The sequence below is a fragment of the Hippocampus guttulatus genome, chromosome 3, assembly GCF_054856545.1.
Source record: "Hippocampus guttulatus isolate MCC_2025c chromosome 3, RoL_Hgut_1.0, whole genome shotgun sequence".
NCBI classification, from domain to species: Eukaryota; Metazoa; Chordata; class Actinopteri; order Syngnathiformes; family Syngnathidae; genus Hippocampus; species Hippocampus guttulatus.
In genome coordinates, this window is record NC_141263.1 from 26,658,584 (window position 1) to 26,681,802 (window position 23,219).

At 45.0% G+C, this 23,219-nt stretch overlaps 1 protein-coding gene across 1 annotated transcript in view; it reads right to left on the reverse strand.

Annotated features, from left to right (window-relative positions):
• gpc5a (glypican 5a) overlaps positions 1–23,219 on the reverse strand; it is a 72,078-nt gene that overhangs the window by 37,994 nt on the left and 10,865 nt on the right. The window contains exons 3-6 of the mRNA XM_086107827.1: positions 16,614–17,074; positions 16,300–16,533; positions 15,592–15,722; positions 15,275–15,400 (exon numbers count right to left, since the gene is read on the reverse strand). Coding sequence (XP_085963953.1) covers positions 15,275–15,400; positions 15,592–15,722; positions 16,300–16,533; positions 16,614–17,074 — 952 coding nt within the window. The remainder of the gene's footprint in view (positions 1–15,274; positions 15,401–15,591; positions 15,723–16,299; positions 16,534–16,613; positions 17,075–23,219) is intronic.

Sequence of the window (23,219 nt, forward strand, 5' to 3'; positions counted from 1 at the left end):
TAATCCAGACCCATTTGGAAAATACAATATCTTCTATAAATCGGAATACCATTTACCATTTTAATAGATCTATACAGCAATCCACTATCGGTAAAATATTTGAACAAAAAAAAATTTGCAGGCATGAAATATATCAAAAGTACTGTGCCAATTGTAAGGTTGTGTGATGTCGGTTAGTCTGGGCATGAGTTGTGGCGGACAGCAGCGACTGCGTGAGAGTGCTCATTGTGTTGGCAGGCCTGTAAAGTGAAAACAAATTGACACACGACAGAGAAAAGCGTTGTTAATAACCCTGTCAAATTCCACTGATGAAAAAAAATTGGCAAGATAATAAAATGAGGCTTCAAAATGGTCTGTGCTTCTGCTGAACCTGACGGCACCATGTCCCGATGAAAAATGGATGCTTTTTCAACCGGTCGCTTTCTTATGCTTCCACATCTGTTGACACAAGCTTGAGCCGTGAGAATCTATCCGTCTGAAGCCTCTGATGCTGGAATATTTCCTATTGGGTCTTTGCGGGGCTTTCCACACTGCTACGAGAGGCGGTAGCCAGCAGCTAGCTGGCGAGCTAACATGCATCGGGAGCTCCTTTCAGCCGGCAATGGCCAGCAGGCTCGTCCGAGGTGTAATCTCCTGGCTTGGGAATTTTCAAAAAATGACACCAAGCTGGTGTGTAAATTGTGACGTCCAAGGAAGATGCATTTTCACGGTAACGGCAAAGCTAGCCAGCCAACCGCACGCTGTACTGATAGAAATCGATCAAGAATAAATAGTTAAGCAACTCGCAATTGCGCCAGACAACCACTGATGTGAGCAAAGTCAGTGGTGGACACGTGCCGGGGCCAAAGTACATCACTGGGCACCCACGTTAGCCACGCCACCCCACAAAAAAGAACAAAGAAATGGTGGAAGAGATTAGCGCAATACCCACGTCAACTCCACACGGCAGGTCCAAGCCGAGAATTGAAGTTCGAACCTCGGAAATGCGAGGCCAATGTGCCAACCACTTTTCCAAAGTGTTACCAGAAATTGGTATAGTCTATAAATTCATAATTCAATTTAAAAAAAAGTCCAAATGTTTCTGCAACATATAAATCCATAAAATTCTCCTGAACTACCTCTGTTGCATGTTCACATTTGTTAAGAACTGATTTCACATGTTCAAGTTCCGATGGAACTCTAAGAGAGTGGTTAAAAAAAATTGATATCTTGGTGGGGGGGTTTTCCAATTCTTGTTTTGCAAGCAAAACTGTCTTGTCATCATCTTGTAATCTTTCTGCCTGACAGAATCAAAGTAATGGGAATGCTTCCAGTTGTTGAGTGTAAGCACTTTACACTGCAAAGGCAGATTGCTGCTTGGTGACATGCGCATTCAGTGATTATGAAAATTAATCCAGGGATGTTGACTGGATTCTTGGATTTCACATCCATAAGAGGCTGGCGACACAAGTGCTCCAAGTTATTTTCTGAGGAGAGACAGATTGTAGCTGCAGAAAACAGGGCTTCTGTTCAACCAACCAATGTTAAAAAACATGAAATGTGCTGGACAAGTGTTGTTGGATAACACTTACTGAAGTATACATTTATCGCCAAATACAAAAGTAAGGACGAAAAAAGATGTATGCTGGTTGGTCAGTATACAAGGTGTGATTACCGTATTCTCCGCACTATAAGGCGCTTCGGAGTATAAGGCGCACCTTCAATGAATGGCCTCTTGTAAAACAGTTTTCAAAAATAGCATTATAAGGCGCATAGGATAGAAGCGACAGTCGTGGCTGCGGTTGAGTTATGCATCCACTAGGTGGAGCTATGCTCAAGGGAACACAATACAGCTTTATTCATAGAGAGTTTTCACAACTGTTGCAACCGTAACAAAGCGCTCGACAGAATATTTGTAATACTACGTCCAAGAAATCAGAATATGTTTCCATACATAAGGCGCATCGGATTATAAGGCAGACTGTCGGCTTTTGAGAAAATTGAATGCCTTTGGGTGCGCTTTATAATCAGAAAATACGGTACATACATCAAATTCGGATTTACGGTTGACAGCTGCAGCATGCAAGCGAGTAGATTTTCATCTGCTCAGCGCTAATTATTTTAGCACAGCTGGCGGAAACAAGGAGCCACATCTGTTCTTTCTCCAGATGCACGTGCTGGAATACATCTGAGAAGACACCGTAGAGTCACAACTAGTAAACAAAAGGACACAAGGGACCAAAGTACAGTCTAAGCAGCCTCTGTGAGAGTGTTTGTACATATTTGTTCGCTTTCCGAGTCTTCTTGTCGCTCAGCATTTCGGCAACTGAAAGGCTAAAGTGGGTCTGCTTGTAAAAAGAGTCTCCAAATCTCAACTTCTGCTGTTAATTGTATGATCTTAAGTTCAAGCGTTCAAATATATATGGGCGCTTTTATCAGTAAGCTGTGGGGAAAGAGGGAAAAATAAACAAAAAAAAAATGTAATTCAACTACAGTAAGCCACAGTGGTTATAGGTCAAGTCAGAGGAAATTGAAATATCAGCGTCAAGAGCACAATTCTACCCAATAAATATGTTAATAATCACTCTGTCATCATTGTAGTTGTTGCAAAGATTGTACATCACAGACCACCCCTAAATAGTAACATCAACAATAACGCTGGTGCTAAAATGACTTGAGGACTTGATTTTATTCTTCAAACCTTTTTTTTTTTCATAACGATCCAAAATTTAAATTCTAAACTATTTTTCCTCTCCTACAGACTAATCATGAAATAATGTTTTGATGTCGATTCCATGTTCCTTCTCTTACTGTTATTTATTCATAACAATTTATCACTAACCTCTTTGCTGAGTTTGACAGGATATTTAGAATTTATTCGCTCTTGCAGCGACGTAATACGGGCAAACCATATGTTTTTGGCCCTACAAAAAGTGTTTAACATTTTCGTGTCAGGTTATTTTACCAATCTTGACAATCAATGACAGCAGAGACAATGTAAAAGCACTTGGTCCAAGTCAATTTTATAGCCGACTGATCACGCCGCCCCCGCCCCCAACCCCCATTCATTTTTGATGGGCTTTATGCTCCCACACTGTATCTCCCTTTATTTGTGTAGTCGACCGTATTGCAATGCAAAGGTAGAGAGCCCCGACATCGATTTATATTCACCAAAAGACCGTCTACTGTATGTTATTTTGGGCCCACTTAACTATGCGCCGCGCTCTTTGTGCACGTCAAAAACACCGAGACCCTCAAAAGTACCACGGCAAGCCCTCAGGCGGGAATGTGCGCCATCGGTCGAACGGGTAAATTTATGTGGTGCGTTTGTGGATAATAAGCCAGAGGGCTGGCCATGAAGTTGTGCATCTGCAGTTCAGGTCCAGTCCTTCTCCAAGGAGAATAATTTAGCGGTGCCATGAAACTGTTGTAGCATGACAGTATCTTTCAGACACTTGGCTCCACGTCGATTTTTGCTCGACACTTGCAGAGGCCCCACAAAAAGACACTGCTGCTGTTTTTGTTGTTGACCTGCACACGTTAGTAAAGGGAAAGGTCTGGACTTGGACTCGGATTTTTGTGACTCGAACTTGACCTACATTTGATCAAGGTGAACTTGACTACAGCTGCGATTCTTGAAAGATAACATGACTGTTTTCATTTTTTGTGGTCTTACTTGATCATTTCTGATCAACATGCATTTCTATTGTCACACAGAAAAATTGTTCAAAGATGATCCTAAAATAACAACTATGAACAAAATATAACATTAAGATAAGATAAGATAAGAAAACCTTTATTAGTCTCGCAATGGAGAAATTCCCAATTCACAGCAGCAAAGTTATGAAAGGAAGAAGTAGAACAACAAAATATAGGAGCTGCTGGAAAGGCAGCCACTCTCACGCCGCAAATACAAGACAACATGCTAATTGGCTTGTCCGGGTTTTCCTATCTAAACTCATCATCTGCTCAGCGTTTATTCGGCGTTTGAGTGATGGTAGGAAACGAATGACGTGTTCACTGGTCACAGTAAATGTCCACTGTAAGGGAGAAGGGCGATCGAGCTTTTTATCTTGAGCGACATACACCGACGGCCCCCTGTTCCAACACCGATGAATAAACGTGTCAAACTTGTTTACGTCCTGTGTTACAGATGAGATGGATCTCACACTCTTAAACAAGCAGCCAGAATATGTAGTTTAATCTGTTTTTATGCAAAAGCATATATTTCAACGACCTTGTTGACGACGAAAGAAACTACTACAAAAAATACAAAAAGCTGGCGGCCTCATCTTGCCTATAAATATGTTGACAGAGACTTCAAAATCCACCATAAAAGCTAAAACCACATTCCCCAACGCAATTTTCTAAAACGTCAGAGTGACAAATGCCGCACTCCACAAACTAATTCCGCCCGGCTCATTTCTGACCCAAACCGGTTTCCATGCTGGGCAGCCGGCGGAAGCGCGTATCTTCGCAACCTCTCCGCGCTGCTTCAGCTTGTGTCAACAACACGGTGGCTGTGTTCGCCATTCATATGTTGCTACAGATGGTGTCATCGCTCTTCTTTAGCGCCGCCGCTGACATGATTCATGGCGCTCTGGGTCTTGATTTAGGCTCCTTCTCTTATGTCTTATAGCCCGCGGCAGTAAGGCTCTTTCTCAAAGATACCCCAAAGGAAAAGCGACCCTGGGCTGTCTGAAGAAGCGGGACCGGACAGAACAGCTGAAACACAAACAATGGTGGGTGGGGGCGGGGGGGGTTACCCTGAAGCAAGGCAGCTTAGAGTTCACAGCCTCTCCCTTCCTGCCATGTCCGTATGATCCGGTGCTTGTGAGCGCACGTCTTCGTATGTCTGGACAGCCAAAATTGACACTAAAGGGAATTTCTCTTCAGATGGACAGGTTAAGGTGCTCTTCGCATTAAACTCATCCAACCGTACATTTTACGGGCTTTGCTTTGTGCATCGCTTCAGAGTCATGCCTGTTCCCACAAAGTTGGAAGGGGCTCCATTGCTGACATGCGTCCATTGCCTCCTTTTAAAGTTTAGAACCTGCTTTCATTTGAATATCTCGTATCGCAATGACTTTGGTGAGCTTACAGGTGCAAAGGGAGATCAATATTGAGAGAGCCTAGCATAAATGACGAGACTGATATTGAATTGGATATATTTGATAAAAATTGATCAAAATGGCTCGACTGTGTTAGCACGCCCATGCTGAACCACACAGAGACGAATGACCATTCGAGCTCACAATCACACTTAGGGACTATTTCGAGTGTTCCATTAGCCTGCCGTGCATGTTTTGGGAATATGGGAAGAAATTGGAGTAACCCAGAGAAAAGCCACGCAGGCACGGGGAGAACATGCAAACGCCACACAGGAAGGCCGGAGCCGGATTCCAACCTTGCACCTCTGCACTGTGAGGCGGACCCGCTAACCAGTCACTCCCCGTGCCCTCATTAACGGAGTAATCAGATACCATTTTATTTTGCATTCCACTGCATGACGAAACCATTTGGTTTTCCTAATGACTGTTTATGAACCAACTATTGTTGTCCGGTATTGTTGAGTGGGGAAAAAAACAACTACTGTGATTGAGTGACTGATGTCATCCTCGCCAACCCTTTTTGAAAACGATTGAGGTGCTGGTTCTGTGATTGTTTTCCAGAGCAAAAGCAATGTTTGCAAATGCCTTATTCTGATCAAACACAAAGATAATCAGCCCGTTTTCATGAGGGACTGCAGAAATCACAGAATTAACTACTGCTAGTGGCTGACATATTTTAATGGCTCCATTTTATAATCGTTTAGTTGTCGATTAATCAAATCATTTGGACACCTCCAAAAATGAATTTACACTCTTGCAGTCCCTCTGCAGCGGTTTACTAAAGAGAGTGCGGCTGAAATATGTGCATGATTTTTTTTATTGTTCCTCCTATCAAGTCTGCTTCGACTGGATTAGTTTAACCATTTTCCTGGCACGTAAGCATTCTTTATCTGCCGTCCAAATTCACAAGTTTCACTTCCGTTCTGGAGGCCTCCAATTGCCCCGACAGAGTGGACTATAATGGAAGACCGTGTGCACCACCTCCTTATCGCTGCCAGTAAATTACCTCCGGATCTGATACAGGCTGCCAACTCGCGGCAACATCTTGGCAGACACAAAGAAAAAGCAAGCGAGTGAGAGGCAGCAAGAAAAAAAAAAAAGTCAAGATTTGTCGAAAAGAGGCAAGTAGCCCCCGCGGAGGACTCGCAACGTGAGCTGATCTCAAAGGTCATCTGATGATTTCCAAAGATCTTCGACCGTCGCCAACGCCTTGCCTTTTACACCCGACTCAACAGCAGGGGTCAAGCGTCTGTCAGTCTCAGCGCGAATCACCTGCAAGCTAGCACAAAGCAGCCGCAGCAGCTGCACACACTATTGGAGATGAGAAAAAGATTTCGCCAGATCATATGTCACGAATTGGACACAGTACTGGTATGTTAAAATTATGTTAAAAATATGATTATTAAATCCAAAAACAAGACTAGACGTTACTGTCTGCTGTTATAAATCATGATATTTCTCCCAAATATGTGTCTGAGTGCAGGCTTTGGTAAACGCATGGCGATGATTATTTGTCATGTGACTTATGAACTCAAACACTTTTCACAGACACCTGGAATCATACTTAACATAGCGTTTGATCGAAACGGGTGACTCTCAATCTGCTTTGTGTTATATGTGGAGGGCAAGTTAGCAAGCGCGACAAAGACGCTATGTGGAGGAGACCTAGAGCGCTGGATTAAAAAATAAGCCTTTGGAGTTTTTTGGAAAAGAAAAAAAAATGTGAGAAAGAAGACAGAAGCAATTACTGACTGCCACCGCGACAACAAATGCGAGCAGACTGAGAGCATTATGTTTAGTGGCTAATCATATTGTTAAGGCTAAGAAATCACTTGCAACTGGGGAAGAATTGATCCCGCTTGGCGCCAAGGATATTTGCCGTGGACCTTTCAGCAAGGCTGCAATTAAAAAGGTAGTGGCAGTGCCGAAGAGCCTTCGAGGCACATCGAAGACATAGCAGAGGACAACATGGAGGCCTCCAAGTGATTCAGCATTTTGGTGAATTCTATTTGTCATGGCCTGAACATTCCGGTGCAAAATAGACATTTTCTATTGAGTCACATCTCTATTCATCCTTCCATCCATTTTACAACCCGCTTCCCCTCACGAGGGTCGCGGGCGTCCCTGGAGCCTGTCCCAGCTGTCCTTGGGCAGTAGGCGGGGGACACCCTGAACTGGTTGCCAGCCAATTGCAGACCATTCGCGCTCACACTCACGCCTGAGGACAATTTCGAGTGTTCCATTAACCTGCCATCTATCTTTTTGGAATGTAGGAGGAAAGCGGAGTACCCGGAGAAAAGCCATGCAGGAACGGGGAGAACATGTCAAACTCCACACAGGAAGGCCGGAGCCGGATTCAAACCCGGCACCTCTGCACTGTGAGGCGGATGTGCTAACCAGTCAATCACATCTCCGTATTAACGATGTAAAACTGAAAGGAAAGCGTCTTTCACCACAGTGCCATCTAGTGGACCTGCTAGGGCACTGCCCCATTTTGCCCAGTAACACAAAGTTGCCATTGCCTCAGACAGAGCTGGGCTCCGAAGTTTTGGCTTCAACTGATTGTGAGTTGTGACTCATTTGGAGCAGGCAGCCATTTCCCGCCCCTAAACACCATCACACATTGGACTCCTCATGGCAGCATTGCAGGGGACAGCTCCAACACGGTGGAACGAAGCAGATGGTGAACGTATGCGGCAACCGTCCGCATCATCGTCATCACCTTCATTAGCTGAAGGTGACATAAGACATCATCTGGGACATGCGCACAACAGGGGGGCAGAGCGAGTAGCGTCGCTTGCGTTTCCTTTCCTTTCTCGCGGCACAGTTCAAGGTTGTTGACGGCGGCACGGCGAATAATCGCGCGTCACGCCCTCACACACACACAAATGCCCATTCCAGGCACCTCCCCCTTTCGATCTCCGCTCCCACGGCCGGCCAACATGAAGGTAAATAAGGCCTTGTAGGAGGGAGCCAATGAGCACGGGCCACTGGGCAGCGATGCATATTTGTGTTAACTTCCTCCCTGGACCCTGCTCGTTTATCTTGGCTGTCAGGTAAAGGGCAGTCGCAGAGAAGGTGAAACTTTTTTTTTCCCCCCTCCAAACGGACCAGCGTGGTCTCCATAGAAACGACATGACAACATTGCAGTGATGAGGAGCAAATTTCGGTCACAGGGCAGCCAGCAGTTTGCCAGCTCGTTGCGGGAGACATTTGTTTTATTTTCCCCCCGCCCCCCTTCAACAAAAAAGCTTCTGGGCTCAGAGCTTTCAGTATGGGAGGTGAGATTAATGAGAGCATCTTAACACGTCGCTTTCAGTTAGGTCAAGAGCTAAAAAGGTCGATTTCCTCATAATAGTCAGAGACATTTGCGGGTAGAAAGTGGCTACCCACCAATCCTTGATCAAAGCGGCTTGAACCGCTAACGACAACAAAACAGCGATCCAACAGGAAAATATGTAAGATAAGGAGCCGTCTTCCATTTGTTGGAAATGAATCAATAACGGCGCACTGACGAGCAGAAAGGTTGCCTTCAAAAGGAGTCAATAAGAGTCATTTGACCTTCCAACACATCCTGAACATTCTCCGGGCTAAAACGGCATAAAGCTGAGACAAATTGCACTCATGATGAATATTTAACGACGACTACATTTTTCACTCAGTATAAGTAAATGGGAAGCATGTTTAGTTAACAAATGAGCTGCAAATCAAAGGAACACGAGGTACTGCGCGCCTTGTCAAAAGCCTGCAGCCGCGAGATAAGCCAAGACAATGATACAAAGATACGAGGCTCTTTGTTTCCTGCAAAAAAACAACAACAAAACCAAAAAAAATTAAAAATGCAGTCTCTTCTGGAGTCCAACTCCACATGGATATGGTCCATGTGCCGTCGTAAAATCAATATGCAATGCTGCGCCCTCGATAAGATGCCACACAGCTCTTGCCAGCCACAACTGTTGCAGGAAATTGTTGAATTTGACACTTGAACTTTTAATCTGCATTCATTCCGAGACTGATCAGCCCAATGAAAGTGAAAAAATACTTGGGCAAGGTGCTCTCCTCTTGTCAACAGAAAACAAGGAAATAAAAACCTCGAGGATTTTTTTTGCTTTTTTTTATTTTTTATAATGGTTGCACATTAAAAAATATATCTCTATCGATTCAAACATTTTCGCCAGTCCACACAAAATGTTGTTTCATAATCTCTAGCTCACCGGTGTCCAAACTATGGCCCGGGGGCCATTTGCGGGACGGCCATCCACAGTTTGTTCTTTTTTTGGCTCTGAAGATGTTATTCAGCTGCTGTTAAGTGCAGCGCTGGATCTATTTGATGAGATAGAGGCCTGTTGGCCACCCCAAAAACTCAACTATTTGCCTTAACATCTTTAACAGAAAGCTGATGGATGTAACCAGACAATAGAATCATGATGTCATTGCGTTCGTGACTGATGTTCGCAAGCTTCAAAAAGTTGAAGAATTTTGAAGTGGGCCTTTCATCCTTCCATTTTTATGTATGTGGCCCTCAAACGAAAAACTTTGAACACCACTGCTCGAGCTAAATTAATAATAAGCATCAAAATACCTCTTTTTATTTTTTGGTGCCATTCATGTCACACAAGGTCACCTTCCATTGTTGAAATAGAAAATGACGTCTTCCACGATCGGGATCGGACATGATAAAAGTAGTTTCATATAAAACAGTGAGCTACCAGCTTTTTCCTCATAGTAGACTTGCGCCTTTGCTCGTACCTAATGAGCACCAACGCTTCCACCCCCAGCTCTTTCAATATGATTTATATCCGAAGGGGAGAGGGGGCCACGGAAAACGAATAGAATGTGTGTGTGTGTGTGTGTGTGTGTGTGTGTGCGCGCACTAAACAGTAAGCAAGGTGTAGCGGGGTGCCCTGACAGCTCATCAGTGGACAATAAGGCCTTGGCTGTTAATGTCCTGCTCCCTGGCCGGGTCACAACATGCTGCAGATGCTAGCGGCAAGCTTCCAGCTCCAGTGTGCGTGTGTTTCTGTGTGTGTGTGTGTGTGTGTCTTGGATGGAGGGGTGCAGTGGGGACAGAGGGGGGTGGGGGTGGATTAATGTTCGACACAGTGCAATCGCTGAAAAATGAATGATTAGTAAAAGACACATGCACATCTGCACCGCCTCCTGCAAAGTTGGTTGATGCCAATAGTGATATCTGTGCATGATTGGAAATAAATCACTCGTATACACACACACACACGCACACACATGTCCGTGTGTGTATCGAGTGGCTTGTGAGCTCCATCCCGCCATCCTGCCAGAGGTCTTGATTCTGTCACTTGGGATGATCGTCAGGATGTGGTGCTGCGGCCAAGTGCCGGCGTCTAAACCCCAAGCAGGATATAAGGTCATGTTGGAGTGGAACTCCAGCCAAGCGGCACCCAGCTCTCGAGTGCTCCAGCGGTTTTGTGGTTATCTCCAGTGGCCAGCTGTCGTGATTAAGGAGATCCTCGAGAAGGTCCCCTTCTCCCCTCTTCCTCTCCGTCTCATCTTTCGCCACGTCCACACGTGCGCACTTGTCTCCGATCGTGTCTCGAATTGAGATCAGCATGACAAATGTGACCATGGAGGAACATTTTTCACACGAGGCTGATGTCAAGGAGGTTATGCTTTTGTTCGTGAGCAGATTTAAACACACACACACACACACACACACACACACACACACACACACAAAAACTAACTTTTTTTTAAACTGCAATAACAACAAAGGCATTCCTTCATTTACCAAGTCATTAAATCTTGATTTGGACTTTGTCAATGGTGCAAATCTTTCAGGCAGATGCAAGCTCTGGGTGTCCACGTATGCAATCTTGTGGTGGTCCAAATTAGCTTTATTAGCATGGCACACAACTGAGTGTAACTCGAGTGAAAAACCTTGATTGCAACTCAAACTCACATTCAGGAAGAGGAGTCCTGAACAAGACGCTAAGACAGTCTGTTGCTTCACGGGAAAGCTGAGAGGAAATCTCTCAGCTTTAGTTAAATCGACATTTTTGAACAGCTGGCTGCTTTAGAGGTACCTGGAATTCTATCTCACATTTATTGCACCGAGCTTCTCTGTGCGGCGGATGAAGACGTCTCTTACTTCTCCGCATGAGAGTGACTAAGAGGACAGCTCTGCATAATATATTTGACAGCATATGTCTAAAAGCTTGTCCCCCCCTCAGTTCAAAATTAGGTCAATTCGTCATTGCAAACAAATGGCGGCGGAGATGGGCGAGACTTGGACATTCAGCACGTATCGCTTGAATTTCATCAGCAGTCTGTCAGGGTCAATGACAGCACAGATAAGAAGCACCACACCGCGGTGTACATCATCCAAATGGATTCACAGAAGCCGCCCCAGTATCGGCAACCCGCCGCGCCTGTTGTGTGTGCAAATGCCAACGTACATAGCGCCATCTGCCGGTCACACTCAACTACAGCAGCACAAAAAAAACCAAGCCCGAAGGCTTTTTAGATTTACATCTTTAATATGAAGCGTCGGTTCACAGGACGATATGCAAAATCTTTTGCGGGAGGTTGATTCATATTTGAAGACTTCACATTGATATGTGATAGCGCCCAAACAAAGTGACTCGGCTGTGATGTTTATTTGAGGCAATAAGAGGCTTTTTTTTTCCCAGCGTTCCTATTAGCAGGCCTCGTGAACCATCATTTCTATTACGCAATGACAAGCTACACATTTAGCAGGGGGTTGAGAAGGACGATGTATGACAAATTCAGTCGAGTGGACTGAAAAGAGAAGGAGTTAGGAAAAAAGAGCACCGCAAGTTGTGGAGAGGCAGCACGAAAGCGGCTCTTATTAACATGTGATTAAACTCTTCAGGATTTCCCAGAGAGGGAAGACAGCTGAAAGGTCAAAGGTGAGCGCTCAGACAACCACTCCAGCATGCAGCACAGCCTACGGAAAGAGGGGCCATGCTGAAGATGCGCCCGCCAGGCATCAAGCATCATTTAGGCAGATGCAAAAGGATTAATTCCTCCGACTGCTAACTTCCAACAGCATGCAAGGTCAATTGCCTGATTATCATAAAAAAAAATAAAGATAAAAATAAAAAATGTTGGACTCAATGAGAATCAAGAACTTTGAAAATATAAACAGGCCAACTCACACCTGGAGCACGTTGGCAGCGGCGAAACAGAGCGTATTAAATCGAGTCGAAAGCAGCAGAGATCATCATGAATTAAACATCACACTCCTTAACGTACTTGTTGAGGATCCAGCTTATTTTTTTAGACGAGCAAAAACTTTCTCCATTGGCATGGGAAAATGTGGGGGGGTGCGGGGGGATAAAAAACATACTTTGGTACAAAGTAACAAACTGACTCCCATCTGCGCACGTCTCGAGTGTTAGAGTGAGACTTTAGCGGGAATTAGCAAGTAAACGTGGGGCGTGAGAGTTCTTTTCCCAGGACGGAAGCTAGTTTATCTTTGTCACACCCCAGAAGGGGAAAATGGTAGGTGGATTTTGCTATTTTTCTTTGCCACTATAATTGACATGTGAGTGAAAGTGTTTACTCACAAAAAGGAGGCAGCTCATGGCCTCCAGCCATTCCTTCGGCATGTGTGTGAGCATGTGTGCATGTGTGTGTGTGTGTGTGTGTGTCTTGTATGATGACGGATAGTTAAAGCATGTGGGAATGTGTTAACCTTTCAGATGAAGCGAGGACAGCCTCCTTCCTCTCTATCCAGAGGCTGAGAGGTGTTCTATTTTGGAGTCTCTCTCCGCCAGTTTGGTTCATTCAAACATTTTAATACGGCTTCTCAAGGGGGATGAAAACTGCATAATGCGTTTTACCCATTAAGAAGTGGGATTGTATTACAAACAACACTTCGGCATAATGCTTCTTTAAAAGTCAACTGTGTTTGTAGAGCACTTTAAAACAACCTCCGCTGGACACAAAGTGCCGCACGTGGCTCGAAAATAATTCGTACAACAACAAACGCTTGTTTGCTGTGCAAAAATTTGCAAAAGTTGCTGAGACAAAAACTGATTAGACCCAAGATTTGATCCAAATTGTGAGAAGTAAAAGAGGGTGTGTTCATTTCGACTCCTCAATGGTGGGAGGAGCTAATATGAACAGAGGCTAAATGCAGTGCACCTCCTTGCCAGCAGGGGCACTGGTGATTTGGTGTCCTAAAGAAAAAATAAAATCTCAGCGAATGCAATTCAGCAAGTTGGGTTGTATTCATGCAGACCTCAGCTATGGCACAACTTTTCCAACCAGTATTATTCCCCGCAACATGATGTTGGCATCAATACCGAGGAATGCTGTGAAATAGCCATCCCCACTTCCTGACATGTAAAAAATACTAATTAGCAAATGTTCAGACCGAACGTTTTGCTCTGCAAGTATTCCGCGTTGACTTTCTGAGACCAATCTATGCATTGAGCAAACTAGCACCGCACTAAAATGTGTTTAAAATAAACAAATGTGAGGGGGTTTTTTTGTTTTGTTTTTTAAATAAAATCACTTTTGCAAAGGTGCATGCAAGGACAAAGGCCAGGAGACCCAAAACGAAAAAGAAAAAAAATGTGTTGAACAAATCTCCAGTGAAGTGAGACACCATCTTCTCCACTCGCAAAGGTGCAGAGACCGAAGCTGCTTGTTTTCCTCCCCTCCGATCTTATCTACTAGCTCAGTTTCTTTTGTTTACCACCGACCCAGATGAGGACGTGCATGAAATCTCAGCTTCCCGAGTCATGTTAGCGTGCTAATCCATTTTTCCTTTTTTTTTCTTCTATTAAACGAGACAAAGCTGTTGCCACCACCACTTTAAGACCATAAAGTAATTTGTGCCGCAGCGCACGGCCATTTGTTATAACACACACTCATATGTACAGATTTAGACACACACGGGGACCAAAGCAATCGTTTCAGGTCGCCGAGGCCTCGCTAAACCTCTGTAAATCAGCCACCATGCGGCAATGAGTTTTATTCCCTTCTCTCTGTGGATGTTGGCTTATGACCCACAGGCAGGAGGTTATTTATTGCATTTGTCACAGCTTGTGTTGACTCCCAGCCACTCATTTACGCTCAATGCTACTAGTCAGCTAACAGTATAGCGAGGATTTGATGACAATTGAGTCGCGGCTCTCTCCAAAAGCCTTATCTCCTGTCTCTTTATAACGCACACCAAAAATGAAAACCTGAGGCAAATGGCAAGCAGGCCAAAGACAACAGAGAAACATTTTCCCAGCAGGCTGAAGGCAGTGATGATGGGCAGCCCGCCACTTGACGTTTCTTCCCCATATTAGAAAACAACCCACGTCTTAGGGACTGCTGTCACCTTTGTAATGGAACCTTGAGGTGCTATTTTGGACAATACAACCGAAGGAAAAGGAACTCTGAGCAAACACTTTGGCTCCCTTGCAGTGCACAAGCCAGGACTCCTTGAAAGAAGTTTTGTAGTTTTCTTATTTCTCGGGTTGCTTGTCTTTACAGGAGAGCAACTAACCTGAGTCGCAAGTGCAGTGGCTGACAGCTGAGCCAGCTAGCCCAGACTGAGGATATATGAGATGGTCCTTGTGTGAGCACATATGACACAGCGCTGTGATGTAATGGAGACAAGGCCGCTAACCGATGCGGTGGAGGAGGCCAGTTTGTCTGCTCAACTTCACGACCATTCGCATCCGAGATCTATGTCCACATAATAGAGGGACCCGACATCAGTGTCAGCTTGGGGGTGATGGAGGGCTGTGTCTACAAAACGGGTCAAAGAGTGTGCAAATGACCTACTCATGTCAAGATCTCCCGAGGAGATGACACGGCAGCAAACCTTTGTACAGGCTAAATTGAAGCTGTCACAGTATGAATGACCATTTCGATAATGTAACCTCTGCTGAGGTTACGTTTTCATCGCTCACTACGAGCACCATCTTTCATCTGAGTAACTCTCTCTATATTGACCCATCTCTACTGTACAAATATATATGTGAAAATGAAGCTTCATGAAGCACTTGCCATATTTTTTTCCAACTCTAGATGGTGATCTTGGTTTAAAGATAAAAGCTCGTCTCATGGAAATGCTAAAGTACTTCATGAAGCTTCATTTGTCCATTCTCTCTCTCTCTCTCTATGTATATATATATATATATATAAAAATCCTAGCATGCGCAAAGACAAAGAGTGACTCAAACCTTTTCACAATATCGGTTCCATTCCAGCAGGACAACCCATCACCAGAGGCCAGCTCACTGACACACAACTGATCTGCAAGGCCACCGTAGTATGTCCGGTAGAGGCGGAGACTGTTCAGAAATTCCCTATAAAAATCAAACGGGTGCAAGCACACAGGAAACTGATTTACAGGTACATCATACATTCAACGTGCTACAAGAAAACCATCTGCCACCTAATCATCAAAACTTTAGGATCTCATTACATTATGCAGGTATGGTCATGTTATGCCCTGTACATTTAGTTTTTATTATCATGATCGATTTTTTGGACTTGCCTTCTCTTCGCAGCAAGTGAGTCATCTGACGCTTTGATTGGAGTTTTTAAATGGATGGATTCTTGGCTGCTGTGCTGGATGCTGGCTGTCTGCACAGGCTTCCTGGTGGGAGGCCCACACAGTTTGTGCACCTGTCATCCAATGTACACAAAGACAGACACTTGTTAGTTTGTAAGATGGATGTGGAACTCATGCTACACTTCAGGAGGACAGGCATTGCTGTGAATCGTGATTGACTGTGAGCATGGTGGGTGCGATGCAAAGCTGAGCATTTCCTGGCTCGTGTCACTAGGTCACAATGTCACTAGGTACCCGCTAGAGGGCGATATTGTATGTAATCCTGGGCTGCAAAGACAACTTTCCAAGCTGTGGGTGGCATTTTTACATACAATTTGGTTAAGAGTAAGGAGATTTCTGAGGTTTTGTCAATGCTCCTTTAGAGAAATTAGTCAAAACGTCGGAAGCAGATGTTAGGATCCACTGCCACTTTATTAGGTATTCCAGCATCTGATTAGAGTCTTCATAAGAACTGTTAATTTCGTGTAGAATTTTTAATGAGCATGTATATTCATGCTTTTATTGCACTTTACAGAGGTCACGGTGAGACATTTCTCATATTAAGAAGAACTTCTGGAGTTGAACTTTTGTTCCTTCATAAATAGTAAATACTGAATAAATCCCTCTAAATTCCCTCCGAGTGGATCTGACCTGTGTTGCGATACGGGCTCCGTTTTTTCGCGCAAATCCAACAGCATCGTGCAGCAGTGTGTGAATTCCCAGAAGCACTTGCTCCAAATCCTGCGGTCCGTGCATCCGAGCTGACAGCTCCTCTAGTGAGTGCACAAACTCCCTCCAGTGGACGTCAATCTCCGCCATACTTGCCAAGCAGCCCCGCATCACGTTGAGGCAATAGCCCATGCATGGCTTGGACTGAGTTAAGCCCTGTGGAAAAAAAAAAAATTTGCGGATCAGTCTGAATTGTTTCAAATCAATCAACAGATTTGGGAGCAGTCCAATCCTACCTGGCAATGGGGGCAGTAATGCATCTTGAGCAAGGCTTTTCTGCACTCGCGGCTCAACTGCAAGTAGTCTGTCGTGTTTATGACTTCAATGCCGAGGTGCAAAGCTTGGACGAGAAGCTTGCCCGACACCCCAGAGCGAGCAATCTGATCAGCCAATAAAGCGGGCGTCCCACCGAATGGCCTCACATCACGGCCCGATGACCTTACACACTCGGTGTAGCCTGCCGAGAGGTCACCGAGGCCCGGGTTGCCGAAATGATTGAGTACCATCGGGAAGAGAGTATCAAAAAATCTTTGTACAAAGTCCTCAACGTTGAGCTCAGACCCAAGCAGGAAGAGACTAATGTCGGTGAAAAGTTCGCCCACGGGACCTTCGGCCTGAGCAGCCATGTTGCCGTAGGACTCCTGCAGCAGGGCGTTGGTGTGGTTCTCTGCCTGCCTCCTCAGAGCCTCAAAGGTGCCTGTGGAAAGGATAGCAGCAGAGGGAGATAAGAGAAAAAGACTCCATCAACTTGCAATTTGAGGAAACTGAGATAATGAAGCTCTCCGTAAAATGAGGGTGCCTGGTGGGAAAGGAAGAGGCTCATCAAAAGTTTTTAAAACATACATTTTAAAAAAGCCTGTGAAAGCTGCAGCATGGGGAGCGAGGAGAGTAGAGTATACACTGTACGCTTCTTCTAAGGTCCCTTCCGGTTCAAATCCAGTAGTCGCTGGCCCTCATGGATAACATCTCAACAAAGCGTATCGTATATTCCCTTGCCGGTGCTCAAATCCTCTGCACATGTTTGTCACCAACTTGGGAATCCAGATATTTTGCTCGACAATGTATAACACAGAAAATCAAAATCACTTCCTGTTCTCAAGACTGACGTGCAGTAAACTGATTCCAAAATGGGAAATTGCCAAGGGGAAACCCCTGATGCAATGAATGGAAGCTGGAGCTACAGTACATGAAACGTGTGCTTTCATTTTACAATCCTGCAATGTAAAATGTTGCTGGGCAACCACATACTGGCCAGATAATTTAAGAGAAAAAGAAAGACCCACAACTCTCTCGGATTGGCATTTATTTCTTTTTAGGCACCATGAAGACAGTTCGCCAACCACTTATAGTAGAAGGCTACATATATACTGTATATCTATATACAGTATATATATCTCTAGATAGATAGATAGATAGATTTTATTTTATGTATTTGTATTATTATTATTTTTTTTTTTTTTTACCAAACCCAGTTTATTTATTTAGACAGTAGTTTTAAGAGGGTCGGTTTTTTTGTTGGGTCCGAGCACGGCACTGACGGGAGAAAAAAACGGAGTCAGCTATTATCACAACAGCACCGCCTGCTGGATATGATAGGGAAATGTTCCACTTGCCACAGACATAACGTACTGCTGTGGTTATGGATATTAAACATAACTTGAAAACTTGTTTGATTCACTCTCTCTCTCTATATATATATATATACAGTATATATACATATATATACTGTAAAGACACACTTTTTTACAATATGTTGGTAATTACTCACCGAACAAAGATCACAATAGGCATGCTAAATGAGGATGCAGTAGACAACAACAAAGAGTTCAACAAGGTCACTTTCATCCCTCTGACACTTTTTGCTGTTATCCCCCCCCCCCCCCCACACACACACTCCTTTACAGCTAATACCTAGGCCACGGCCAGTCTGACATCATGTGCTGATCATGAGCTGTGAGGCCTGGAGCTGTGAGGATTGTGGTTGGCGAGGCACATTTAGACATTTATGATGAGGGGGTGATGGGCGGGTCTGACATGCCTGCAAGCGCATTGTCTCATACAGGCAACAGAGCCTGTACAGAAATCTTTGCAGGTCTGTCCATGTTCAATGTCACTCATCCTGTTCAGGGTTGTGGGGACCTTGGGCCAATCCCAGGTGACTTGGGGAGAAAAGCACATGACATCTGCACAAGTTGCACAGGATGCACACACGAAGTAAAAAAAAAAAAAAAAAACATTCACACTCACATTCACAGAGAGTGGGAACTTCCAAATTCAGGCAAGTGAGCCACAACACCAGAAAAAAAAAGCGCTCATGAACTTGAGTATGAGATCATCACAGGCCTCGGTTGTATGAGGCAAAGCCATCGGAGTAATGAGGGCTCCCACAGGGATTCCAGCGCGAGCCCGGGCAAGACGTAAACATACAAGACCGTGGAGCTAACGAATATCACTTGTCAAGCGACATCAATATCTTGGTGGCAAACAAAGTTGCCCGTTTTATCTCGGTGCCCTAACCTCAGAACTAAATCTTGTCAGTTAGTCCTTCATCACCCAGACAAACACAAAAGGGCATGGGTAATAACCTGAGGGAAAAAAATTCTGCTCGCTGAGCAAGTTTGTGTACACACACACACACACACACACACACACACACACACACACACACAGAGTGTTTTTGATAATATTTTAAACCCCAGAAGAAAGTGAAGCAGTGTCTCAGAAGGAGGCCTTGGCCAGCAGCGAGGCTTGCGGGCAAGCCTGACGAGCGTCATACTCGAGAGGCTGCGGTGGGGAGAGGCGAGTTGTGAGGAAAACCCATGGCAGTTTTTTTTTTTTTTCTTCAAGCTAAGGGAGAAAAGTCAAGATGACTTTCTCCTCTCACTGACCTCGGTAAAATCTCTTCATTATAACTCCGGTCACATTCTCAGTTAGCGGTTGTTGACCGCTCAACTCTGGTTTCTTTAAATGTCAAATCAAAAAGACTTTTGTTGCCTCACACAAATTTAGTCATTTATGTCTCCAAATAACCAAGTGACGAGTCAAGGGCGTGCGATGTTAAGGAGGGTAGAAATGCTGATTAGAATGAACACATAATGTTGTATAAGTAGTCGCGGCGATTCGTTTTTGAAAGCTTGAGAGTGACTCGCCGTCATTCAGACCCATTGGTATTTCGACGCCAATTCAAGAACGCTTTCCGTGGAATTCAAGTAAGGTAGGGCTTTGATCTACTCGAAGGCTTTCACATTTGATCCCATTTTCTCGCCGCCTCCTGGAAATGATGCAGCCTTTTTTTCTCAGTAGGATGATCTCGTTAACTGTGACAGTGCGAGCTCATCTCACTTAAGGTTGAGACTTCTGGCGGTTGGCGCCGAAAAGCAGAACAGTGCTTCGACCTCACGTCCTCCGGTCATGTGCAAACAAATATGTTTGTCCTTTATCTGAATAAATTCTTTCTAAGGTCACTGCGGTGTTTTCACGTGGCTGAATGTACGTCAAAATCAAATAGCACAAGCTGTTATTTGTTCAACACGATCGTATGTTTAGCATTGTGGTTGTAGATTCCAGGGGTTAGGCTAGTGATGCTCAAAAGGGTTCCAAGAGTGTGTCCCATTAAAGATGAGTCAATTAATTACAGTAATCCCTCGTTTATCGCGGGTAATGGGGACCAAAACCACGCACGGTAAACAAGAATCCGCGAAGTAGCGACCAATTAACACAGACACACTCACACACACACACACAGGCCAGCGATCCCACCACGTGCAGCAGACGTGTTTATGATTAGTCAATTAAGGATGATTAGACAATTAAGAATGGAAGAGACCTGCTTTTGGTTTTATAAGCCTCCTCTCTCTCTCTCTCTCTCTCTCAGCCACACACACACACACACACACACACGCAGACACACACACGCACACTCACGCACACACTAGCAGCATCGTAAAAAACACATTAAAGATCAAAGAGTAACCCACCGTGATAAGACAGAAAAAAGATGCACAGCCAATCAACATGGCTTTACATCTTCTCAGCCCCCCCTCACCCCACATGTACTGTATATGTTGCTCTATGTTGTTTTGCTGACTTTCACTGCTTCTCACGGACCGTTTGCATCAAGGCTGCCGATGCCATCCGCCTATGCACCGACACCGATAAAAATTCTGAATTAATCAGTTTAAAGTCACGATGATATCTTCGTTTCGTTCATTTATCGGGGGTTTGCCTCCCACAGGCTGGGTTTGAAGGAAGTGATGCATTTCCTACACCTTGTCCAGGATGAGTGGAACAGTTTTCAGCCACAAAAAAAAAAAAAAAAAAGTTTTGCCAAAATTGCACTTTAAAATGGCCGAAAACTGTCACTGACTACAATGACAGAGCCGTGTGGTGAGTTCAAAGAGTGTCCAGATCACTCACGGGACACATATGTTCAAAAACAACCATTCACACTCTGTGACGGCGAGTGTGAATGGTTGTTTGCTTTCGACAATTGAGCCTTTATTTACCCTGCAAAGCAGGTTGTTGGAATGTGGGAGGAAGCCAAACGGAGATGATGAAAAGCCACGCAAACAAGGGGCAAACATACGCCACAGAGGAAGGCCGGGGGGACAAGATTCCAACCGCGAACCTTGCAACTTCAAGGAAGCTGACCACTAAGGAGCCGCACTACAGGGCCCTTACATTTCAGAAAGAATATTTGTAAACATGTTTCAAAGTACAATTATTGCAGGAAAAAGGTCTGACAAACTGGGCCGGCGTAAAGCTGTCCGCTACGATATCAAGCCGACGAGGAAGCGGAGCATGCGCGGCGTGGACAAATGGGCACGTCTTTGCAGGTCAAAAAGTGTCTCGCAGAAAGTGGGACAGCTCCGTCGACCTGCAAGCGTTGCTCTACAGACATACAGCAGAGAAGAACAACGGCCGGTGTGTGCGGTGTACTTGTTTGTGCTGGGACATGTGCTAGCATGTTCGAAGGAGGAGGGGGAGAGCAACATGAAGAAGAATTGTCCTAAATCTGGATGAGCCAGGCAAAAACATTCATCGGGATTGTCTGTTTACCCCCCGACTTGAACGGCCAGCGCAAACAGCAACAAACTTTTTTCCGTCAGCTTCAATAAAGAGGCCAGTGTTGCACAGAAGAGTTCCAGGCGTGTGTGCTCTGACCCTGACTTTACCGGCACATGAAGTGAATGGAGATTCAGGCTTGCCTTAGGCTTTATCTCGGCATACTTCCTCTTCAAATACATTTGCCACGGACAGGAAAATATTCAGGCTTGCTTTGGTACATTTGAATAGCGTCACCTGAATAAGAGCAAAACCAAACTTCCTTCTCCATCAGCCTCTGCCCTTTTGCTCCCCATTTTTCCACCCGGCTGCTCTCTTCTTCTGCGAGGCTTAGGAGTCAATATTTGAGGATCTGTTGCAGCCCTCCAACACTTCAAAGAGCACCGAGTTCGGCTGTGAACGGAGTCTTGAATATGCTGTTCGGGAAAAGACGCACAGGGGGTCAATAAAGCGGGACACAAGAGCTTCTTGTTGAAGGCTGCCAGTGTGTGTGCTCATGTGTGTGCTAATGTGTGTGTGTATGTGTGGGTGTGGGTGTGGGTGTGTGCGTGCCTGCTACATGCAGGTCAAGCATCATGAATGCAGAGAAACACGGGTCAGCGTTTGTACATATGCGGTATTGCAGATCTTTCCGAAGCGCCTCGCAAAAGGGGAGAGCCACTGCAATGGCCAAGGGTCAGCCCAAGTGAAAATCATTTCATTCCTTTTCAGTGGGTCGGTGTGGGGGGGTTATGAGTGACGCTAACAGCACTTTTGAAAAATGAAAAATGTTCCTTAAGGAACCAGGAGGGTCTTGTACAGCAGGCCCAGCGCTGATTTGCTTTATTCCCACAAGGGTCGCAGGGGGTGCTGGAGCCTATCCCAGCTGTCTTTGGCCATATGGCAGGGTACCCCCTGAACTGGTCGCCTGCCAATCGCAGGGCACACATTGGCGAACAGCCATTCGCACTCACAATCGCACCTCTGGATATTTTGGAGTGCCCAATCAACCAGCCATGCATGTTTTTGGAATGCGGGAGGAAACCGGAGTACCCGGAGAAAACCCACACAGGCATGGGGAGAACATGCAAACTCCACACAGGAAGGCCGGTGATCGAACCCACAACCTCTGCACTGTGAGGTCGACGCGCTAACCACTCACTCGCCTATCGGGCCACCCAATAGATAAAAGAAAGATATTAAAAATTGCGGGATAATTTGACAGGACTGAGGGGGAACCAGGAAGTAAACTTAAGTCCCTCCAATTGCTGGAGGGTGGCCCACAAAGCAACAAAGCACTCTCTGAATAAATGTTTAACCCCTCGACACGCACACCCATTTGGGGAAATTTGCATAATCCTCCTAAAGACAACTCCAAGGAACAAACAAATGGGGAGGTGATGTCTAAAAAAAATTTAAAAATAAAAACATTCAACATGACGAATAGAGTTAATCCAGTGGGCTAATGAAAAGGGAGTTGGGGGGGGGCAGTATTTACCTTGGAGCTGTCAAGCTTAACAAACTCCTCATGCCAGGATGTTGAAGATAAGCAAGACAATTATGCCATTATATGTGCCAGGTCAGTGGGCAGGATGGGGGGGCAAAGGGAGTCGAAGAAAGGAGCACACACACACACACACTAGGCTTGGTGTGTTGCTGTCTTTAAGACCTCTTTGCAGACTAATCCTCCGAGACTCCTTCCCGAAGCAGGAAATGCTTCTTTCAGACTGTCAGAAGAACCCATTTCACAGAGACGCAGAAGGATTCCGGAAGCTTCTCCTCCCCTACCTGAAAGTTCT